The sequence below is a fragment of the Carcharhinus amblyrhynchos genome, chromosome 7 (assembly GCF_965287045.1).
Source record: "Carcharhinus amblyrhynchos chromosome 7, sCarAmb.v2.hapA, whole genome shotgun sequence".
Taxonomy (NCBI): Eukaryota; Metazoa; Chordata; class Chondrichthyes; order Carcharhiniformes; family Carcharhinidae; genus Carcharhinus; species Carcharhinus amblyrhynchos.
The window spans coordinates 68,431,618-68,453,788 of record NC_137330.1 but is presented as its reverse complement, the minus strand read 5'-3'; the positions used below and the strand labels follow the sequence as shown (position 1 = coordinate 68,453,788).

The window sequence follows — 22,171 nt, the reverse complement described above, 5'->3', positions numbered from 1 at the left end:
CTCTAAAATCTTGCCATTGGCTAACCGGCCTATAATTTCTCTCCCTTAAACAGCGGGTTACATTAGCTACTTTCCAGTCTTCTGGGACCCTCCTTGCCTCCAGTGACTGCTGAAAGATTACCACCAATGCCTTCACAATTTCCTCAGCTATCTTTTTTAGAACCCTGGCATGCAGTCCATCCGGTGCAGGTGAATTATCCACCTTCAGACCTTTCAGTTTCCCCAAATCCTTTTCCTTAGTGATGGACACCATACTCACCCAGTGCTCCTGGAACTCTGGCATCCCACTGGAGTCTTCCATTGTGAAGACTGATGCAAAGTAACTGTTCAGTTCCTCTGCCATTGCTTTGTTTCATACTTTAACTTCTCCAGCCTCATTTTCTAGTGGTCCAATGGCTATTTTTGCCTCTCTTTTACCTTTTATGTATTGTAAAAAAAACTTTTCCTATCTTCTTTTATATTACTAGCTAGCTTACATTCATATTTCATCTTCTCTCCCCTTATTGCTTTTTTTAGTTATCCTCTGCACGCTTTTAAAGGCTTCCCAATCCTCGCTACTTTATATGCTTTTATGTTGTCCTTGACTTTCCTCGTCAGCCATGGATGCCTCGTCCTCCTTTTAGTGTGTTTCCTCCTCCTCGATACGAATTTCTGTTGTGTCTCCTGAAAAACTCTCACAAACTTTTGCCATTGCTGGTCCACTGTCTTCCTTGCTAGGCTTCCTTTCTAATCAACTCTGGTCAACTCCTCTTTCGTGTTTTTGTGGTTACCTTTATTTAATTGTAATACTGTTACATCTGGACTCCAGCTTCTCCCCCTCAAACTGCAGGGTAAATTCTATCATATTATGGTCACTTTTCCCCAAGGGTTCCTTTACCTTAAGTTCCCTAATCCATTCTGCCTCATTACACATCACCAAATCCAGAATTGCCTATTCCCTAGTAGGCTCTGTCACAAGCTGCTCCAAAAAACTGTCTCTAAAATATTCCACAAATTTCTTTTCTTGGGATCCACTACAGCCCTGATTTTCCTAATCTACCTGCATATTGAAGTCTTCCATGATTATTGTAATATTGCCTTTTTTATATGCCTTTTCTATCTCCGGATTTACTTCCTGCCCCACATCCTGATTATTGCTGGGGAGGCCTGCACGTAACTCCCATCCAGGTCTTTTTACTTTTGCGATTCCTGAACTCTACCCACAGAGATTCTATGCCTTCTGATCGTATACCAATTCTTGCTATCGATTTAACTTAATTCCTTATTAACAATGCAACCCCGCCCCTTTTGCCCATCCACTTGTCCTTCTGATAGGACACATATCCTTGGATACTTAGATCCCAGCCCTGCTTCCCTTGCAGCCACATCTGTGATGCCCACATCATCATACCAGACAATTTCAATGTGCGCAACAAGCTCATGTACCTTGTTCCGTATACTGTGCACATTTAGGTACAACACCCTCAGTCCTGCATTGACCACCTCCCTTCTCATACTGGTCACTTTTTTTGCTCTGCCCGAGGTTAGATTCCTGCCAGGATTCAGATGAAGGCCGCCCCATCGGAACAGGTCCCCTCTTCCCCAATACTGGTGCCAATGTCCTATGAATTCAAACCCATTCCTCCCACACTAATCTTTGAGCCACGCATTAGTTCCTTAATCTTATTGACTCTGTGCAAATTAGCTTGCGGCTCAGGTAGTAATCCAGAGATTATTACCTTTTTGGTTCTGCTTTTTAATTTAGCTCCTAGCTGTTCACTGACCAGATGAGCCAAGCCTGACATTAAAAGAAATTTAAGGAACAGCCATTGTAGACAAATACTGGTGGAAGTTGATGCATAAACTAGTGGAAATGTTCAAATCAAGGGCTGATCAAGAGGATGAGATTTGCCTGGACAATATCAAGCTTCTTGAATGTCATTGCAATGATATCCATCAGCAAGGAGAATTCTTTTACAATCCTGCTTTGTACCTTGTAATTAGAAAGTCGTTGTGAAGTTTAGTGGCGGGCCACTCGCTGAAGGATTTAGTCTCTGAACTATTCTAGTGGTCACAACATTTATGTAGCTAATTTCAGTTGGGTTGCTAGTTAAATAATGACTCTTAGGATGTTGATGTGGGATATTCAGTAATGCTAGTGCTTGTGAAAATCAATGGGAGGCGATTAAGCTCTTTCTTGTTGGAGATGGTCATTACCGACCAACACTAACTACTAATGACACAACCTGCAGGCTGTAGATGACATAGAACATAGAACACTACAGCACAAACAGGCCCTTCGGCCCACAAGTTGCATTGATCATATCCATACCTACCAGGCCTATCTATAAACACTCAATCCCATTAAATCCCATGTACTCGTCCAGAAGCCTCTTAAAAGACCCCAACGAGCTCGCCTCTACCACCACCGACGGCAGCCGATTCCACTCACTCACCACCCTCTGACTGAAAAACTTACCCCGATGGTCGTTCTCACCAACAGAATCTTCCAGTCCGACTGACAACCAATGGTGAGTCGCCTCCACATGCCGCAGGGGCACAAGAAAAATTATTCCCAGAAATTTCAACAGTGACAGCAGGGTAGCAAATGGAATTCCCAGAGTGCTCTCACGTTTGCAGCAAAACTTCCTGTGGACAAAGCTGTTGTGATACTACCCTTCTATATATCAGTGAGAGCTGGATGACCTACTCCAGAAGCATTAAGCAATTGAACAGGCTTCATGAAACGCATTCTGAATATCATGGGCATCAGATGGGAGAACAAAGCGCTCAACTCTGAGGTATTTAAAGAGCAGGAATGTCTGGGATTGAAGCAATCATCATCAGAGTTGTACAACTAGTACATGGTGACTGATGATCAAATCCTGAAGGTAATCACATACCGTCAAATTAAATTTGGGCAGCATTTGCAAAATAAGCAGAGATTAAGACTCAGGGACTCTTTGAAGGTTAACCTTGGAAATGTGGCACATCCACCCAGATTTGGAGATTAGAAACTGCTACCTTTGACAATTGTTACTAAGATAGTTAGTCTTCCTCCTGTTGGAGATAGTCATTACCCGACACTTGCCTGTCTGAAATGTGGCTTGCCAGTTATAAATCCAGCCTGGATGTTGTCTTGATCTTGCTGCGTATGGACATGGACTGCTTTATGGTCGGAGGAATTAAAATTAGAACTGGATGCTGTGCAATCATCAACCCCATTTCTAACGTGATGATAACCAAGAGGTCATTGCTGAAGATAGGTGGAACTTGGACGCTACCCTAAGGAACGCTGGCAGCAACAGCATGGAAATGGGCTGATTGGCCTCCAACAACAACCAGCTTCCTGTGTGCTATGTCTGACCCCAGATTCTGGAGCATTTTCACCAAACCTCACTGACCTCAGTTTTAGCTAGCAGGAAATATGCACATGATACTGGGCACCACACTTTAGGAAGGATGTGAAGGTTTTGGAGAGAGTACAGAAAAGATTTCAAGAATGGTGCCAGGGAATGAGGGATTTCAGGTATGGGAATAAACTGGAAAGACTGGAGATGAGACTGTTGAGAGGAGCTTTGATAGAGATGCTCAAAATGATGACAGAGAGAAAAAAAACTAGTTAAATTTGCAGCAGGATCAAAAACCAAAGAACAAAGGTTTAACGTGATTGGCAAAGGTACCAAAGGCCACTTGAGGAAAATCAATTTTTTAAAAAATTATGAATGTTCTTGATCAAGAATGCCCACCCTGAAATGGTAGTTAATGGAGACAAATTCAGTCCTGATTTTCAAAACGGAATTGGACAACCACCCAAAGGATAAAAATCTGCAGGGCTGCAGGTCTAGGAATGAGAAATGGGATTTGCCAATTTACTCTTGCAGAGAGCCACTATGAATTTGATGGGCTGAATGGCCTGAACGTCTTGCACAGACTAAAGTGAAACCAAGACTGGATCACATGACACACCTCCCTTCTCATGATGGCATGCTGCTGTCTGTTAATGGCATGTTACGACACAAACTACCCAAATACTTTGACATACAATCTACAAACATATCTTGATATGTAACATAATAATAAGCTTCACTTTAAAGTATGCACACATTTGTAAATTGCATGGGGGTGCACAGTAAGGGAAAGAATGAGAGAGAGGCTAAATATTTGCCTATTTTCTCGACTTTAGTGTATTTAGTATTCTATAACAGTGGTTCTCAACCACTGTGCTGTGCTGTGAAGACCCTCCTTAAGTATGCCATGAAAAGAGATTCAAAATTCATGTAATTAAACTAAAACAAACCTTCGTCATTAATTCTGTGATTAGCATCTCCAAAACCTGATTAATCTTGAGCCTGCCACAAACGCGTCAGCTGGCGAAAGAGCGCACATGCGTGGTTGCGATTTTTTCTATCGGTCAGGCCCAAATACATGACCAACAGGTCTTGGAGCTGTGAAGACAAAGGTCCCATGCCCCTGTACAGAAAGCAAAAACTCTCAAGAATGCAAAAATCCTTGGAGAAGCGAGGGAGAAAGGGAGAGGTTTTTAAAAAAAGGTGAGAGGACAGGGAGGAGATAAAAACAAATCTCCCAATACAGGAAAAAGACAAAAAATGGATTGGTGTGCCTCAAAATTTTTTGCTTTCAGTTCGTCTGCTAATAGACATCAAACGGATTAAGATTAGCTGATTACCCATGGACATCCAAGCCTGGAGAAACTTTGCCCTGAAGGGTTAGAGTGCACAACCATTGTTATTACCAGATCAGGTGATCTTGTGTGCTTAGACCATTATTTTGTTAAGCACAAAGCTTCAATGTTTGTTTGGTTGTTAACACAAACAAAATGTTCCCAGCCCCTAAGCAAGAATGGATGCCTGCTACGTAACACTAAGCCATTTATTATGGGGGAACCAAAATAATGAGTTATTTTACAATTCTGAGTAACAGAACTTCAGAAACATGAAAAATGTCAGTTAAACTATAAAAATATTATGTTAAGCTATCAGGTTTGCATTAATGTTGACAACTTGAGTGAAGAAAAGTTTAATTTTGCTTTTCATTTCTCATTTGTCTTTTAAAAACCATATCTCAAATGAAATTCATAAACAAAACAAATATTTTAAATTAAGCTACGTTTCAATGAAATTCATAAACAAAATGATGAAGACGAGCATTTCTCAATTGCTTGGAAAATTGAAATGAACAGTGGAAGAGGAGGCAAAATAATTGTTTCCTACCACATCCTGTATACTTGTAGCAACAGCAGCAGCTATCAGACCAGAACAAACATAGCCAGGGCTTCTCATTTGCAAGATGCCCAAGATTATGGAGGAACTTGACGCTGATATGATAAGTTCAACAACATTTCAGCGTGAAACCTGCTACAAAACAGGAAGGCCTAATGATGTTTCAAATGTTTAAAAAGAAATGACAGGATGATCAGGGGGTGTCCCTGGAACTAATCTGCTCAAAAATAAATCAAAGTTAAAAATATTTTCATAGGGCTACGTTTCACCCCAAGCAGTTGGTCAATTATCAAAATAATAGATTAATTTGGGCGCTTTTTAAAAAGAAATTGCTCTGTCTGCATCTCAGGCAAAACAAAAATCAACTTAATTCATGACATTTTGACTTAATAGATGTTTGTTAAGCAACAACTCCTTAATGACCTAATACAATTACTACTTGGTTTGCAGAGAAGACAAAAATAATGCAGATTTTGTTGCTCTGTTTCTGTAGCAGCAGCTAGAGTTCAATCTGTCTTGTGCATTAATCTATACAGATGCACAAAAATCACTGGCTTCAAAATGTCAGTCTCTGTATAAAATCAAAGGCTCCATGTTGTAACATCAGTCAGGGTTCTGTGGTAAAGAGTTCTTCAAGTGGGATTTCTGGCCTGGAAGAGCACAGGGCATTTCAAAGTGTGTTTTACAACATTAGTAGCATTTACTTTTGTTGCTAACATTACAAAGCAATTTTCAAATCACTTGTATTTATTTGGGAATTCCAGGCAGAATGGTCAATCAACATTTCTAATCAGTAAACCTCAAGTCAAATTGCTTGCTAGGGATCCTATAATGAGGGAGCAGCAATCATCAACTTTTCACCAAATTATTTTAAAATTTGTAACTTCTAAAGTTGTACTTAAATAGACATACCGACTGTTCAGTAGACTCCGCCACCTGTGCTAAAATTAAAGCTTCAATCTGGCACTGGTGTGTTGTGAATATCTAGTCCATAATTCATACGTTTTCAGAAAAAAACTTCAATTTTAGGAATTAAAACTTTAACTGTAGGATATATGGGTACCTGGTTGATAAAATCAATTCTGAAATAAATGCAATTCAAACAAGCTTCGAGTTTATTACACTAAATAAGTTGAGGTCATATTGACTTAAGAGGTTAATAGCTAGGAAGGCGAGAACAAAAAGTGCGGGTGGCTTACCATACAGTGGCCTCAGGCAAGGCTAAGGGTGATGAGGTCTGTCTCCTAATCAACACCTCATAATAGACAATAGCAACACTGGCAAGTTTCTGCTCCCCTGACTAGAAAACCCAATACTAAAATGCCGCCTCTACGATCTTCCGCGGAAGTTCACCCGTTACCCTGACAACAGTTTACACACCACCTCACTTGGACATGAAGACTGTACTGGACGAAATATAAACCACGACAAATAGTTATTTAGTCACCCTGTAATGAGGTTACTGTGAAAATCCCCTAGTCGCCACACTTCAGCACCTGCTTGGGTACACTGGGGGAGAATTTAGCATGGCCAATGCACCTAACCTGCAAAAGTTTGGACTGTGGGAGGAAACCACAGCACCCGGAGGAAACCCACACAGGCATGAGGAGAATGTGCAAACTCCACATAAACAGTGACCAAAGACGGGAATCAAACTCAGGTCCCTGGTGCTGTGAGACTGCAGTGCTAACCACTGCGCCATCCATTGCCTCGAGATGAAACATCCCGAGGCCTTGTTCATCGTGGCTGGGGATTTCAATCAAGCCAAGATCAAGAGCGCTCTACCAAGATACCACCAATGCGTCTCTTGTTTCACCAGAGGCCCAAACATCCCAGATCACTGATATACAAATATCAAACATGCTTACCACTCTGTTGCCCACCCGCACTTCAAAAACATCAGACTACAAGGCTGTGTTCCAGCTCTCGGCTTAGAGACAAAAACTGAAATAGGAGAATCCATCGAAGAAAGTCATGCAACGTTGGTCTGAAGAACTGGATAATCTCCCACAAGACTACTTAAAGTCAACAAACCAATCAGTATTTAAAAACTCAGCGACCAGCTCGAGTGAGAACGCTACTACAGTAACTGACTTCATTAATAAGTGTATAGGAAGAAACAAATTCACGTTTCCCAACCTGAAACCATGGATAAACAGGGATACCCACTGCTTATTCAAGTCCAGGTCTGAGGCTTTCAAGTCAGGTGACCTGACCTACACAAGATAGCCAGATATGATCCAAGGAGATCCAAAGATGCCAAAATTCAGCACTGTACCAAGCTTGAGTCCCAGGCTAGCCACATGGACCCTCACCGACTATTGCAAGGTCTGCAACCATAACAGGCTACAAGATGAAAATATGTAAAATCACTGGCACTAATGCACCCCTCACTGATGAGCTGAATGCATTCTACGTCCATTTCGAGCAAGGGGTCAGCGAGAGCATGCCCTCCACCCCACAACCCTTGGATGAACATATATCCAAGGTCACCAATGCCGATGTCAGAGCAGCCTTCTCAAAAGTCAACCCACAGAAAGCAACTGGCCAAGATGGGGTACCCGGACATGCACTCAGTTCCTGTGTGGACCAGCTTGTGGGGATATTCGCAAACATCTTCAACCTCTCTTTACGACAATCTAAGGTCCCTATCTGCTTCAAGAAGACGACCATCATCCCAGTATGTAAGAAAAACCAAGCAGCGTGCCTTAATGACTATCGTCCGGTGGATCTGACATCCATCATTATGGAGTGCTTCGCAAGGTTAGTCACGGGATGAATCAATTCCAGCTTCCCGGACTACCTAGATCCATTATAGTTTCATTACTGCAGCAACAGGTCCATAGCAGATGCCATTTCCCTGGCCCTTCATTCAACCCTGGAACACCTAGATAACAAAGACACCCATGTCAGGCTCCTATTTACCGACTTCTGACACTATTATTCCTACAAAACTCATCACCAAACTCCGTGGCATGGGCTCAGCTCCTCTCTCTGCAAATGGATCCTGGACTTCCTAACTCACAGACCAGGATCAGTAAGGATAGACAACAAAATCTAGACAACACCACCTCCTCCACAATCACCCTCAACACCAGTGCCCACAACGCTGTGCCCTCAGCCCCCTACTATATTCCTTATGCACCTATGATTCCCCTCCAGCTCGGTTGCAAGTTTGCTGATGACATCATCGTAGTGGGTCAGATCTCAAACAATGATGAGACAGAGTACAGCAAAAGATAGAGAATCTGGTGAACTGGTGCAACGACAATAATCTCTCCCTCAATATCGACAAAACGAAGCAGATAGTCATCGAGTTAAGGAAGTATAGTGGTAAATATGCCCTGTCTAGATCGAAGGGGATGAAGTAGAAATGGTCAAGTGCTTCAAGTTCCTAGGTGTCCAGATCACCAACCTGTCCCGGTCCCCCCATGCTGTCACTACAGTTAAGAAAGCCCACCAACGCCTCCACTTTCTCAAAAGACTAAGGAAATTTGGCATGTCTGCTACGACTCTCACCAACTTTACAGATGCACTATCGAAGGCATTCCTTCTGGCTGTATCACAGCTTAGTATGGCTCCTGCTCTGTACAAGACCGCAAGAAATGGTCGTGAATGAAGCCCAATCCATCACCCAAATCAGCCTCCCACCCGTTGACACTGTCTGTACTTCCCGCTGCCTCGAAAAAGCAGCCAGCATAAGTAAGGACCTCACACACCCCCAGACATACTCTTTTCCACATTCTTTTGTCAGGAAAAAAGATACAAAAGTTCCAGGAACATGCCAACCAACTTAACTGCTTCTGCCCTGCTGCCATCAGACTTTTGAATCTTGCATTAAATTGATCTTTTGTTACACCCTAGCTATGACTGTAATACTACATTCTGCACCCTCTCCTTTCCTTCTCTATGTATGGTATGCTCTGTCTATATAGTGCACAAGAAACAATACTTTTCACTGTCTACAATGTGTGACAATAATAAATCAACTAAAGAACTGGATGTATGACACTTGCAGTCATTCCAATAAAGGATAGAGTAATTATGTGGCTTCCCAGAATTAAGAAAAGCTTTGGAATTAAAAGGCAGTTAATTTTCATATCTGCCTGGGAACAGACCTCGTGTGTCACGCTGTCACTGGAGATAGGTGGGGCTTCATGAGATTCTTTGTTTTAGCTATCTCTATAAATTCAATGAGCAGCAAGTCAGGTTCTTAATGTTTATAGAATATAGGAAAAGCAATCAAGAGACTATATCAGGTTTGGGCCTCATGCAGCTTGTAGCTCTTTGGAAGTCTAAAAATAAACCCTGAACTAAAGTTTATTTATTAGTCACAAATCAGGCTTACGTTAACACTGCAATGAAGTTACTGTGAAATTCCCCTAGTCGCCACAGTCCGGCACCTGTTCAGGTCAATGCACCTAATGCTTTTCAGACTCTGGGAGGGAACCGGAACACCCAGAGGAAACCCATGCAGACACAGGGAGAATGTGCAAACTCCACACAGGCAGTGACGCAAGCAGAGAATCGAACCCGGGTCCCTGGCACTGTGAAACAGTAGTGCTAACTACCGTGCCAAGAGTAAATTCTAGATCCATCATTCATGAGGCAACCTGCGATTGGGAGATGGTATCCGGTAGCAGATAGAGTTGGTAACAGGAAAACCGACAAATTTTTGTTTGGCTGAAAGAAATCGACAGCAATCCTCCACAAAAGTCAGCCAATCTTGTTGCAGTTCTAGAAGTAATCAGTTTGCGTTGCCAGCTGAAATCAATGCAAAGGACTATCGCAAAGCAAGGGTGTTTTCTGATGTTTTAAACCACTCCGTCGTAGCCACAGAGGCTGATGCTTGAGCTGTGGAATCCAGAAGCAGGAGGTCACTTAGCCAAAACCTAATGGAGTGCCATTCAATTTTGCACCTTGGAGAATAGCTGGAACACTGAAGAGAAATCAGAATGAATTCCAGAGAGCTGTAATATACCGTTGGTTTATTCCCAAAGAAAAAGTGGATGAACCTTCAGAAACATTTTGGATAAAGTGGACCAAGAAGCAGAACTGTTTCTAAGCTACAGTGCTAAGTCAGTGGTGCTTGCTCCGTTTAATTTATCTTCATTCATAAAGTTGGTTTTGTTGAAAACCATGAAATCTTGAAGTGTAGTTGTACTCCAATGGGATTATAATGGGTGACGCTTGAATTATTTCAATTTTTTACGAGGCATAAAGTCACTGCAGCATGGAAGGGGTCACTCAGTCCATGGAATCCATGCTTGCTCCCTGTAGAATGATCCAGACAGTACCATTCCCCCACACCCTCCATATCATTCTGCAAGTTTATTTCCCATAAATGCCCACCCAATTTCTTTGGAAATCATCCATTGTCTTGGTTCCCATCACCCTCATAAACGTGAGTTCCATATCATCACCAATCACTGCAATACAAAATTCTTCCTTCCTACATCCCTTGCTCAAAAGATGCGTTCCCATGTCCTTTGCTCTATCAGCCAATGGAAACAGTTTTTCTTTGTCCACCTTATTCAAGTCTACTACAATCTTGCGAACCTTCGTCTAATTGCCCCTCAATCTCCTATTCTCCCAGAAGAGCAATGCAAGTTTCTCCAATTTAACATTGTAGCTCAAATCCCTCGACTTTGGAACCATTCTTGTGGATCGCCTCTGCACCTTCACACACTTGCCTAAAGAATGGTGACCAGAATTGCATGCAATATTGTAGTCGTGGCTTCACTGGAACTTCATAAACGTTTAGCACAACTTCCCGGCTTGCGTACTCAATTTCTCTATTAATGAAGCCCAAGATCCCATATGCTTTGATAACCACTCTCTTAATATGTCCTGCGCACATTAACCTCACTGACCTGTGCACATGAACTTCACTCTTTAGAACCGTGCCATTAAGTCTATACTGTAGCTCCTTATCCTTTATGTCAAAATGTATCATCTCACACCTCAGCATGAAATTCCAATTGCCACTTGTCTGCCTATTCTACTAGCCTCTATACTTTTGCAGTCAATTGGTTTCATGTTCACTATCTGCCACACCTCCAAGCTTGAAATTTTGCTCTGTACTCCATGTGATTTGCATATAAAACAGTGGTCTCAGCACTATCCCTGGAGGAACACAACTGTCCACCATCGTCCTGAATGAAAAACAACCATTTATCACAACTCATTGTCCTTGAGCCAATTTTTTGAATCCAACCTGATACATTTGAATTTCAATAAATTCCTTAGAAATAACAAAATACAGAGCCATTCAGCCCTTAGAAAGTTATTGAAGTTGTACATCACCCCGTAAAGACAACAGCCATAAATCTGAACAGCTTCTCAACTCAAAAGGGTCATAAGTCTGAATCACCATCTCTGCAAACTTTACACACCATCTACCTAACTAGATGAATTCTGCCAGTTTGCTGTAGGACCACTAGCTAGAACAATGCAAAACAACCAAATACTGCATCATGAAACAAAACAGAAACTGATGGGACCTCCAGAGCCCATCTCCACTCTGATGATCGGCATAGCACTGCCAACTGTTCTGGAGAATGGACGCTTAAATTATCCAACCATGGGTCGCATTAATCAGTTATGGAGAGTTGCTGAGGGGGCAGAGGTTGGTGTGGAAAAGGACCAGGAAGTGAGGGAGGACTGCACTAACAGTTCAGAATGCTCAGCTCAAAAATCAACCGGACTCTAAAAATTGTTATGCTATAATTCTGCAGCAGCAACATAACCCCAAAAGGTGTACACAAATTAGTTCAAGGGGTAGGTGGACCATTGTGGGGAGCATAAACATCAGCACGCGTCTTTTGGGCCAAATGGTCTTTTTCAGTAATATACATTCTATGTAAACATCTACATTATGTGCAGCGACAGAAGGCCAAGTCAAAGGACTGTACACTGAAACTTAACCACTTTGTAGAGTTATTGATAAAAGGGAGTCTCATCAACCAAACACAACTCATTTAATAAGCAAATGATCTGACTGCATTTGAAGTTCCAGAAGACCAAAAGGAAGCAGCTCCTCCCAACAGAGGAAATCCTGCAAAGCAAATAATCTGACGTGCTGATCAAGTGAATTTATGTATTCCTAATGTCAATCTTTTTGTTATGCAGTAGGTTCCCTTTCAAATAAAAACACACTTCTATATAAAACAATCACTGAATCAAGACAATATTAATGTTATTAGAATTATAGATAATTAATTTTCATTTTGAAAGTTCTGTCTGTTTCAACCCTTGAGTTGCAAATACAACTTGACAAAATTATTTAAATTATCTTATAATTGTACAAACTTTCTGGTAATAAAACTTCCCTCAGCAATGTACAGAAACTGTCAGGAGTAGGAAGCAGAGAACAAGTTAGGGGAGGTAACTAAAAGCACAGCCAGGCAGATACAGTTCAAGGATGCTAAGAAAAGAAGTAGCAATACAAAGATGGTTAAAGAGAGGGGGATGGAATTCAAGAACTGAAGGCTCACCCTCCAGTCATGGTACAAAGGCAAAAAGCAGAGTGTAGATGAAGTAATAGAAAACTAAGATCAGAACTTGATAGCACAGTTTTTTTAAAAAACATCAACATGCTGGTAAACAGGAAGCCACTCAAGTCAAACAAAAACAGGTTCTGACGACAGGTCATCCAGATTTGAAAGGTTAGTTCTATTCTCTCTCCACAGATGCTGTCAGGCCTGCTGAGATTTTCCAGCAGTTTCTATTTTTTGTTTCCAGCATCTGAGCCATTCAGCCCTTAGAAAGTTATTGAAGTTGTACATCACCCCGTAAAGACAACAGCCATAAATCTGAACAGCTTCTCAACTCAAAAGATTCCAGCATCTGCAATATTGTGCCTTTAACAAAAATTGGATGCAATGTTTAACTTAATAGGATGCACTTTTATCATTCTCATTTTCAATTTCTTCCACGGCTTCGCCCCTTCACATTTCTGTAATCAAGCCCTACATCCCTTCGAAATATTTATGCCCCACCAATTCCGATCTCTTATGCATCTCCAATTTTAATTCATCCACCATTGGTGGCCATGCCTTCACTTATCGAGACCTAAGCTCCAGGATACCTTCCCTACATCTGTCTACCCTACTTTCCTCCTCTAAAAGGTTCCTTAAAGGCCTACCCTCCTTGAGCAAACTTTTGGTTATCTGACCTAATATCTCCCTTTGTGGTTCAATGTCATACTGAGTTTTGTAAAAAGCCCCTGGATTTTTTATTACATAAAAGGTGCAATGTAAATATAAGCAGTTGACGTTAATATGGACTGAAAGCTTCTGAATAAATTTGAGTTTGTGTAGAATATAGCCAGAGACTGCAAGAGGGATGCAAGAGAGAGTCTCTAAAATGATAAATAATTGGATATGTTATGGACAAAGCAAACAGTTTTCACAATTAACAGGGCAGCAGTGTAATTTTCAGAGCAACCATCAAGCTTGTGCACCATCAGGTTCAATCTAAATAAGCAGCTAAGGAGATTTGAAAAAAGAACCAAAGCGAGACAACGTTTATGGTTGCTTTGTTACATGTTGGGCTTTCTCCCAACATCTTTAATTTTTGCTGAAAACAAATCATCAGTTATCAGACCAGGTCTTACTGCAGCCTGGGAAAGGACTCAGTTACTTCTACCAATTGCACACTGCATTAGGGAATAGATAGATTGCTCATCACACACTCCTGCTGACTCGCAACCAAGATATATACCATGCTGCGAGACCACTGCATTCAAGCTGAAACAACTAGATTTAACGTACAAACAGAATACACAGAAGATGTGAGGCACAGGAAGAGATTAAAATACAACTTCGGACCTGTACAAGTTCTGAAATAGTTCTGAAGAAGAAAACAAAGTTCAAAAACTTAATGGTTCTTTTCTGCAGCTTCTAACTGAGTTGTTAATTAAGAGGATGGAGGAAATGATCTCACACACAGCCCTGTTCACACGACTGAAACTGTGCAGAACAAGGAAGTGGAGAGCACAAGGCTGTTTCTCAATTAAATGACAGTATTTACTACCATGTTAAATCAGTCTCAGTCTTTTAGAATTTAACCATGTAATTTAGCATTATACATATAAAGATGTGAACTATATTCCCTTCAACATCTGACAAGGTGCTGTTATAATGGGTTTACAGGAAGCTAGTATGCAAAACAGGGGATTCACGCACCAGATGGCAAATACAAATTTCCTCTTCTAAGTGAATCCAGCAAATTTATACTAAAAGCTGCTAGTGAGACTGTACCACCAGTTTCTCAAAAGTGCAAGATCCACCTGTTGTAAACTCGTGCAGAATATATCTCGAGCACCAATGTAAAAACAGCTGCAGCCTACTCGGTCTGACATCTGACAGCAACTGAAACCATAACTGTTGATTGACAGAAGTTGGAATGAACATTAAAAGTCCCAATGCCCTTCAAACGACAAAGAATTTACTTAGCTGCAATTCAGAAGTGACTGACTTCAACTTGAAAACCAATCTGCAATCCTTTTCCTATTGATACACTGAGTGCCCCGAGAGATACTGCTGGCTGAAACCAATTTCCAAAGCGTTTGTTGAAAGTATTTCACGTTATTAAAACACGTAATACAGAAATTATCTTCAGCAGGACAAATGCTCTGTTGTCAGTCTCGTGGAAAAAGTTCTAGCAGTATAGAAATAAGGAATCAGGGAAAATTCACATTGGAGCATGGAAGCAGTGTCTTTGGTGATAACATACTATTTAACTAAAACAGGAAATTCTGGAAATACTCAGGTGAGGCAGCATTTGTGGAGAAACAGTTAACATTTCCAGGTCGATGATCTTTTGGTCCATGACCTTTCATCAGAGTTCTGACGAAAGGCCATCAAACTTGTTTCTATCTCCACCAACACTGTCTGGCCTAAGCATTTCCTAAAATTTCAGGATTTTCAGCAGTTACAGTATTTTATTTCTGTGCTGACTGCGTTGGGATAAGGAGATGCATGATAAGGGGATGATGCCACCGTGGCGAACTACCAAGTAGTAGAGGAGAGATCAAATGAACTGCTACATCAGAGGCCTCAGGGTGAGAGGATGGGGGACAGTATTCCACAAGTATAGTCACATGGTTACTTTCACTCAAGGCAATCTTGGTGCTGTGGGCAGAAGGAAAACAGATTCAGCCTATCAAGCCTGCTCTGCTATTCAATATGATCATGGCTGATCATCAAGTTCAATGCCCTCCACCACCCCCCCACATGACCCACCATAACCCTGTATGTCACTGGTATTTGAAATCTCTGCTTTAAACATACTCAAAGATTGAGCTTTCTCTATCTTCTGAGGTACAAAATTCCAAAGATTTACAAGCCTCGGAGTAAAAAAATTCTCATCTTAGTCCTAAGTGGCTTTCCACTTACTTTGAAAAAACGTCCATTGGTTAGTTCTATGCTTCCCCAACCAGAGAAACGTACCGTCTCAAAAGGTTCTTTACAATATTAATTAGGCCTTTTTTGTTACATAATACTAGATCTAAAATAGTCTGTTTTCTAGTCAGTTCCTCACCATACTGCTCCAGAAACCCATCCCGAAGGGGCATAACTATAAAGTTCACAGTGGGAGATATAGGAGGGATGTCCAAGTTAGATTCTTTAATCAGAGTAGTTGGGGTGTGAAATGCACTGCCTGCTGTAATAGTGCAGTCGGACACTTTAGGAACTTTCAACTAGTTATTGGATAGGCACATGGAACACACCAGAATGATAGGGAGTGGGACAGCTTGAGCTTGGGTTCGGACGTAGCTCGGCACAACACCGAGGGCCAAAGGGCCTGTATTGTGCTGTACTGTTCTATGTTTGTTCTAACAGTCTGGAAGTTCATCTTTTACAGCATTAGGCTTATTAGGCTTTCTTAGTGTGCAGACTGAAATCAGCCATGACTTTTGTAGTACCCATGCTACATGCTTCTCTAATCTACTGATTAATACCATGCCCCACACTACCAATATTGTTTTGTGCCCTATAAACAGCTCTTACCAACGTTTGCTACCCTTTGCTGTTTCTTAGTTCCACCCAAATAAATTTCACATTTTCTTCTTCCGATACCTTAAAATCAGCACAACACCACAACGCCTTAGTGCCTGAACTTCCAAAATGTCAAATATCTTTGAACATTTAGTTCTCAGTATTGGTCACACTGTAGCCATATTTCCATCATGGCAAATAGATCATGTTTAGTTGCCATTATGGAAACAGTTCGCAAATCTGATCATATCTATTTGAAGGATTTGAACAGAAAACGGGTCCAGGATTAGATGGCAATGTCACCCAATTTTACAAAGAAATTTCAAATTCAAGATAGCAGGAGACCAAGAATAGGCTTTTAACAAAGGAAGCTTCAATCGAAAATCTGATGATGTTGAAACAAGCTGTGGCAGTTGAATCATTAAGATACTTCATCAGATGTGTAGCAGGAGGTTAGGGCCAAGAGGAAATTATAATTTTTCCCAAGTAATTGAACCAACACCTAACAAGGAAAGTCTACTTGTGAGGTATGAGAAATGAATGACTGGAACATTCCTTCAGGCTCTATTTTACACTTTTAACTGAAGTATGATTTGCTTATTTGGATACCAACTAATTAGGATTATATGAATAATTCCTATTTAAATTAAATTGATTCCTCTGTTATACCACTTTTCTCTTTCTGGAACAGTTTGCAAACTTGTACTAAGGTTAACAAATACAACAAATTAAAAGAACATTCTTTTCAAAGTAAGTTTTCTGTGTTTATTGTGTTCCGGGCAGAACCTTGTGTAACAAGACTCGTTATAGCAAAGAATGCAAGGAAACCACAGTCGAGATATCAAACAGCTTACGTGGATGAAAACAAAAACAAAACCATTTCACATACTATATTAGACCACTCGGCCCATCAAATCTGCTCCACCATTCAATCATGGCTGATATTTTTCTCATCTCCATTCTCCTCCTTTTCCCCATAACCTCTGATCCTCTTGCTAATCAACAGCCTGTCTTAAAGACACTCAATAACCTGGCCTCCACAGCCTTCTGCGGCAGAGTTCCACAGATTCACTACTTTCTGGCTGAAGAAATTCCTCCTCATCCCTGTTTTAAAGGATCATCTCTTTAGCCTGAGGTTGTGCCCTCTGGTTCTAGGTTTTCCCATTCGTGAAAACATCCTTTCCACGTCCACTCTATGCAGGCCTGGCAGTATCCTATAAGATTCAGTTAAGATCCTGCGCCCCCACCCCCCACATCCTTCTAAATACCAGCGAGTACCGACCCAAAGACCTCACTCTTTCCTCATATGACAAGTGTTCACCATTTGGTAGCTAAGTGTACTAGTGAAAAGGAAGAAGCCCTTTGAACAACCATGTTATTACAGAAATAGTCTATAGGATTAGCAGCTAATCACTCTGAAGTATTTGTCCAGGCAACAAAATAAGTGCTTGCGTTTTAAATTAACTTTTCAGATAGCAAAGTAAATGATTGGATAATGATAAAAGATAAATTATAAACAATTTGTGTATTTATTATAAGTGAGAAATTTGACAATCCACGAATATAAAATTAACTTTCAGGGCTACTGCGAGCATTTGACAGTAATCACGAAAAAGTACCTGGTTAAAACACCAGTTACACTTCATTCAACAAACCTTTAAGAGTTTTAACAGCGCAAAAACGTTAAGTTTTTCTCAATTCACTGATTTTCCACGATCGCAGTCTGGAGCTTCTCAACAGCACACCCTCTGGAGGAGTGCAGCATCACTGACAACAACTGGATTCCCATGCTATTTTGTGCACATACAGGCTCCCGAAGTTGCTATCCATTTCAGAGGAGTAACGAGGGTCAATGCTGGGGCTGTCAACTCCCAACATCGGCCATATTTTGTAATTATTTCCCTCCTTTGAATACTGAGACCAACTTCTAACTCAGACATATCCAGAATTGGACCAGAGACTTTAAAATCGACGCAGTTCATTTTAGGATATTATTTGAGAATAATGTAGAAAATAGGTTCAGCATTATAAGAAAATAAAACATTTTACCACTAAATTTAGCAAAGCTGGGAAAGACTTATCGCGTACATTGCCCCCAAGTTAATTTGATGCCATAATATTTGTTTTAACAACCAATTTATCTCCGTTGCAATTATCTTTAAATTAAATGTATTAAATGATCAAGTACCACTTTCCATGTTAATTCTCGGAATGGTCTGAAGTACAGAATTTAAATAAGTTTTCGCTTCAGAACTATTTCCGTGAGATGCCATGTTAATCGCGCTACATATACATAAATAAAGTGTTGGCATTCCTGAATTTCTGCAGTAAGGGAAAGGTAGTTTTAATCTTAGGGAGAACTCTAGGCTGCTGTTTTCTTGCTACCGGGTGGACATTGCAGCGTATAACTGTGACAGGACACACCAGCTTACAACTTGAGACCTGCATCAGGATCTGGAGTTCCCAGGCGGCTAAAGGTGCACCGCAGCTGGAGAAAGCCGATTGCTGAGAATACCCCCGAGACTCTCAGCAAGGCAAACAGAATGAAGTTGACAAAACCCCTTTTTCACAGCCCCTGGCAGAAAGTGGGGGGACCTATGGGGGGTGGGAGAGAGGGAGAGAGCAGCAAGGATGTGAATAAGTGAAAGGTGATTTGGAAACATCCTGTACCTCTTTAATCTTGGCTTGTCTCTCCCTGGTCTCAGGGTCGCTGGGTTCACGCCCTATCGCACCCACAGGTTTGCGAAAAACGACATTGGGCAAACGCGGGGCTCCTTCCCTCTTACTGGCGGAATCCTGTGCAACTTTTTCCTTCTGCTGTTTGATGTCTTGCTTGATCTCATCCAGCGGTTTCTGGAGGGTGTCCTTCGCTTCCCGGAGAGCCTTCTCGTGATCCTCCCGGATCCTTTGCAACTTGTCAGCCTCCAACTCTCTGCCGTCCGCTTTGGGTGCGCTTCCCGACAGTGAAGGCGGCTGCGAGTGGAAGAAGACCCCGCTCAGCAGTTTGGAGGAGTCGGGTAAGAAGAAGATCGCGCCGAAGCACAGAGTGATGAAGCCGCTGAAAACTAAGAGCAGCAAGAATTTCTCAGTCAGCCGAAAGGCGGGCCGGTTGATCAAAACCGAGCTGTTGTTGACTGACTTCCGACTAATACCAGGAGTAGTAAAAGGCAGAAGAGTTGTCGGTGGCATTGCTGATTGTGTTGCTGTTTTTTTTGAGGGGCTGGGGTGGGGGGGGTCGCTGTTTCTTGTGAACCAGAAAATGAGAAACTACTCAACACTTTGAAAGATTTGAGACTTTGTCAGTCGCTGTAAACTACCATTTGTGGAGGAGTGGGTGGGTGGGTTTCTCTCGTTTCGGACCTGAAGAGAGGGGTGGTTGGTTGGTTGGTTGGTGGTGATGTTGTTGTTGCCTGGAGCGGAGCTGAGCTGAGCTGAGGAGTATTGCAATGCATCACCTGTCCATCGTGTAACACGTCTGCAATGAGGAAGTGTGGCAGACCCGCAGCTCACACCAAAGCCGGCGCCCAGCCTGCTGCCGAGCCCGGAGCGCCAGCGGAAGCCCGCCCAACCTTCCGAGAGGGACAGTGGCGCCGGCCTATCGCGCGCCTGGCCAGCCCCCGGGCCGCCTTCCAGAGCGGCCTGAGCGACAGGCAGCCTCACCAATCAGCCGCTGCCCGCTGACAACTCCCACCGCCCACTGCAACCAGCTTCACGCCTCTCTCTCACAGGGAGGGAGGATAGTGCCACTCTGCAGTCCGTCACATGATGTCGTTACAAGACCAGGAAATAAAGTTAATTCTTCTTCTTATTTTGCTTCCGTCTTTTACTTCCTTGAGTGTGTGTGTGCATGCGTGTGCACATTTTTGAAGTTATTTGCAATTTCCATAAATTAACAATTCTGAACCTCTAATTTGATTTTGTTTTATAATCTCGCTTACTTTCTATTCCTCTTAACTCAACATCCTGCATTTTACTCATTGTCCCCTTTCTCACTTGTACAATTTTGACCTGTTAGTATCATATTGCCAAATCGAATCATTTGAAAAGCTGTATTGCACCGCACTTGTTTTGCCATACTTTTACCTTGTGGCTTGTTTTATTTACATATCGGCCACTTACTTATAACTGATTGCAATGGTCTGTTTTGAAAATTCTCAGGAAATGTGAACATATTGGAAATGGAAATGACACCGCCGGTAAGCAAATGGTAACCAACCGTATGTGAGATGTTTGGCTAGAGGAGATGAATGGCGCTGTAATCTTCTCAGCGGACGTCCCGCTCCCACTTAGAATTCGTTGCTTAAAATCCCTTGTTTGTCGGGAACGTTGGTCAAAACGGATAGTATAGTGTGACTTGTTTTGCGGACATATTTCGTTCATATGTTAATATAAATATGCACGCAGACAACGAAGCAACCTTTCTAAAGGTAATAGACTTGTATAGCCTGTATAAAAGCAAAATAGTGCGGATGTTGGTAATCTGAAATAAAATGCTGGATGAACTCAGCAGGTCTGGCAGCATCCTTGGAGAGAGAAACAGTTAACGTTTCAAGTCCAAATGATCCTTCGACAGAACAACCAGGTTGTTCCAAATTCCTGTCAGAAGCATCGTCACCTGAAGGATCAAAATACCAACTTCCAGACTTGGTGACCTTATGCATAAGGTTATACTTTGCGGAGACATGACCCAAGTATAATTTGGTGAGGCCATTATATAATCAACATAACTGGAGGAAGGTTGTACTTTAATCTTGATTAAAGTTCAGACGTGCACGATGTTCGTGTGTCAACAATGTTAATTTCACTAATTGCAGTTTACCTCACGTTTAATGGGAAGAATGAACTTCTGCCATCTATGGATTATTTGACTACGTGCCAGTCACTTGCAGCATCACTACGTGCTTTTTAAAAAATCTTCGCAAAACACAGGTTGAACAATCTGCCCCTATACTTGTCATGCTCTCAATAATTTGGATGCATTCTGTATTGGCGTAAACACTAAGTGGTTCCGAATGTGTGCCAATCCTGAAATGTCTTATTACTCCCACCAACCCATGCCAAATAGTTTTTCATTCTGAGCGTTTCTAGTGAAAGACCGAAGAAAGAAAGGTTGACGTCAGTGCGTGTTTAGTGATAGTGAATTTTGATAGTCATTTCATAAACTGCAAAGCTCCCGACACAAGCATGGGTGAGTTATGTTTTTCTTTCTTCTATAAAGCACATTCCACCAAAATGGCAATTGTGGAACGATGGGTTTCTGCTCATTTTGTTAGAGCTATGAGGCTTAACTCAGTGAAATGAAACCAATAATGGGGATCAGAAACGTTATGCAAATAGAGAAATGGCATGGGAGTGAAAAAGTTCTGACGTTGAAGGGTTAAAGCACATCTCTAAAGCAACGTACACTAATGTACTATTTCATTAGAAGATATGAAATGCTAAAAGTTGAAATTCTTCTGCAGAACTGATATCACACGTCTTGTTACTTAATAAATTTCATAAGGAATTGCATCATAAAGTTAAATGAATACTCAGTGGCTTTTAATATAAGTCACACAGACTCCAAACATTAACTCTTCCTCGCTCCACAGATGTTGCCAGACCTGCCGAGTTTCACCAGCATTTTATTTCATTTTTTTCCAGCATTGCAGTATTTTGCTTTTATTTTAATCAGAGTGAAACAAAATAGTAACATAAACTAATTATATAGCACAAGTCAAATCCACCCACTTGAAATTAGGGAAGAAATGATTCACCAAATTGAGAAATATATTTTAACAGCATTAACCAACGTAAAGTTTTAACTAAATACACTAAATTAGAAATTAAAGAAAATACAGTATTTAACACAAGAAAATGTGACTTTCCAACAAGGAAAACAGTGCAGAGGATTACATCTGATATAGGATACAAAAACAGGCTGTTCGGCAAAACCAGCCCGTTCTG

At 41.5% G+C, this 22,171-nt stretch overlaps 1 protein-coding gene across 1 annotated transcript in view; it reads right to left on the bottom strand.

Moving 5' to 3' along the window:
* Window positions 1-19,905, bottom strand: part of man1a1 (mannosidase, alpha, class 1A, member 1) — a 464,837-nt gene extending 444,932 nt beyond the window's left edge. The window contains exon 1 of the mRNA XM_080192541.1: window positions 18,896-19,905. Within this exon, the coding sequence (XP_080048667.1) occupies window positions 18,896-19,414 (519 nt within the window). The 5' untranslated portion in view covers window positions 19,415-19,905. The remainder of the gene's footprint in view (window positions 1-18,895) is intronic.
* Window positions 19,906-22,171: the final 2,266 nt, after the last annotated feature.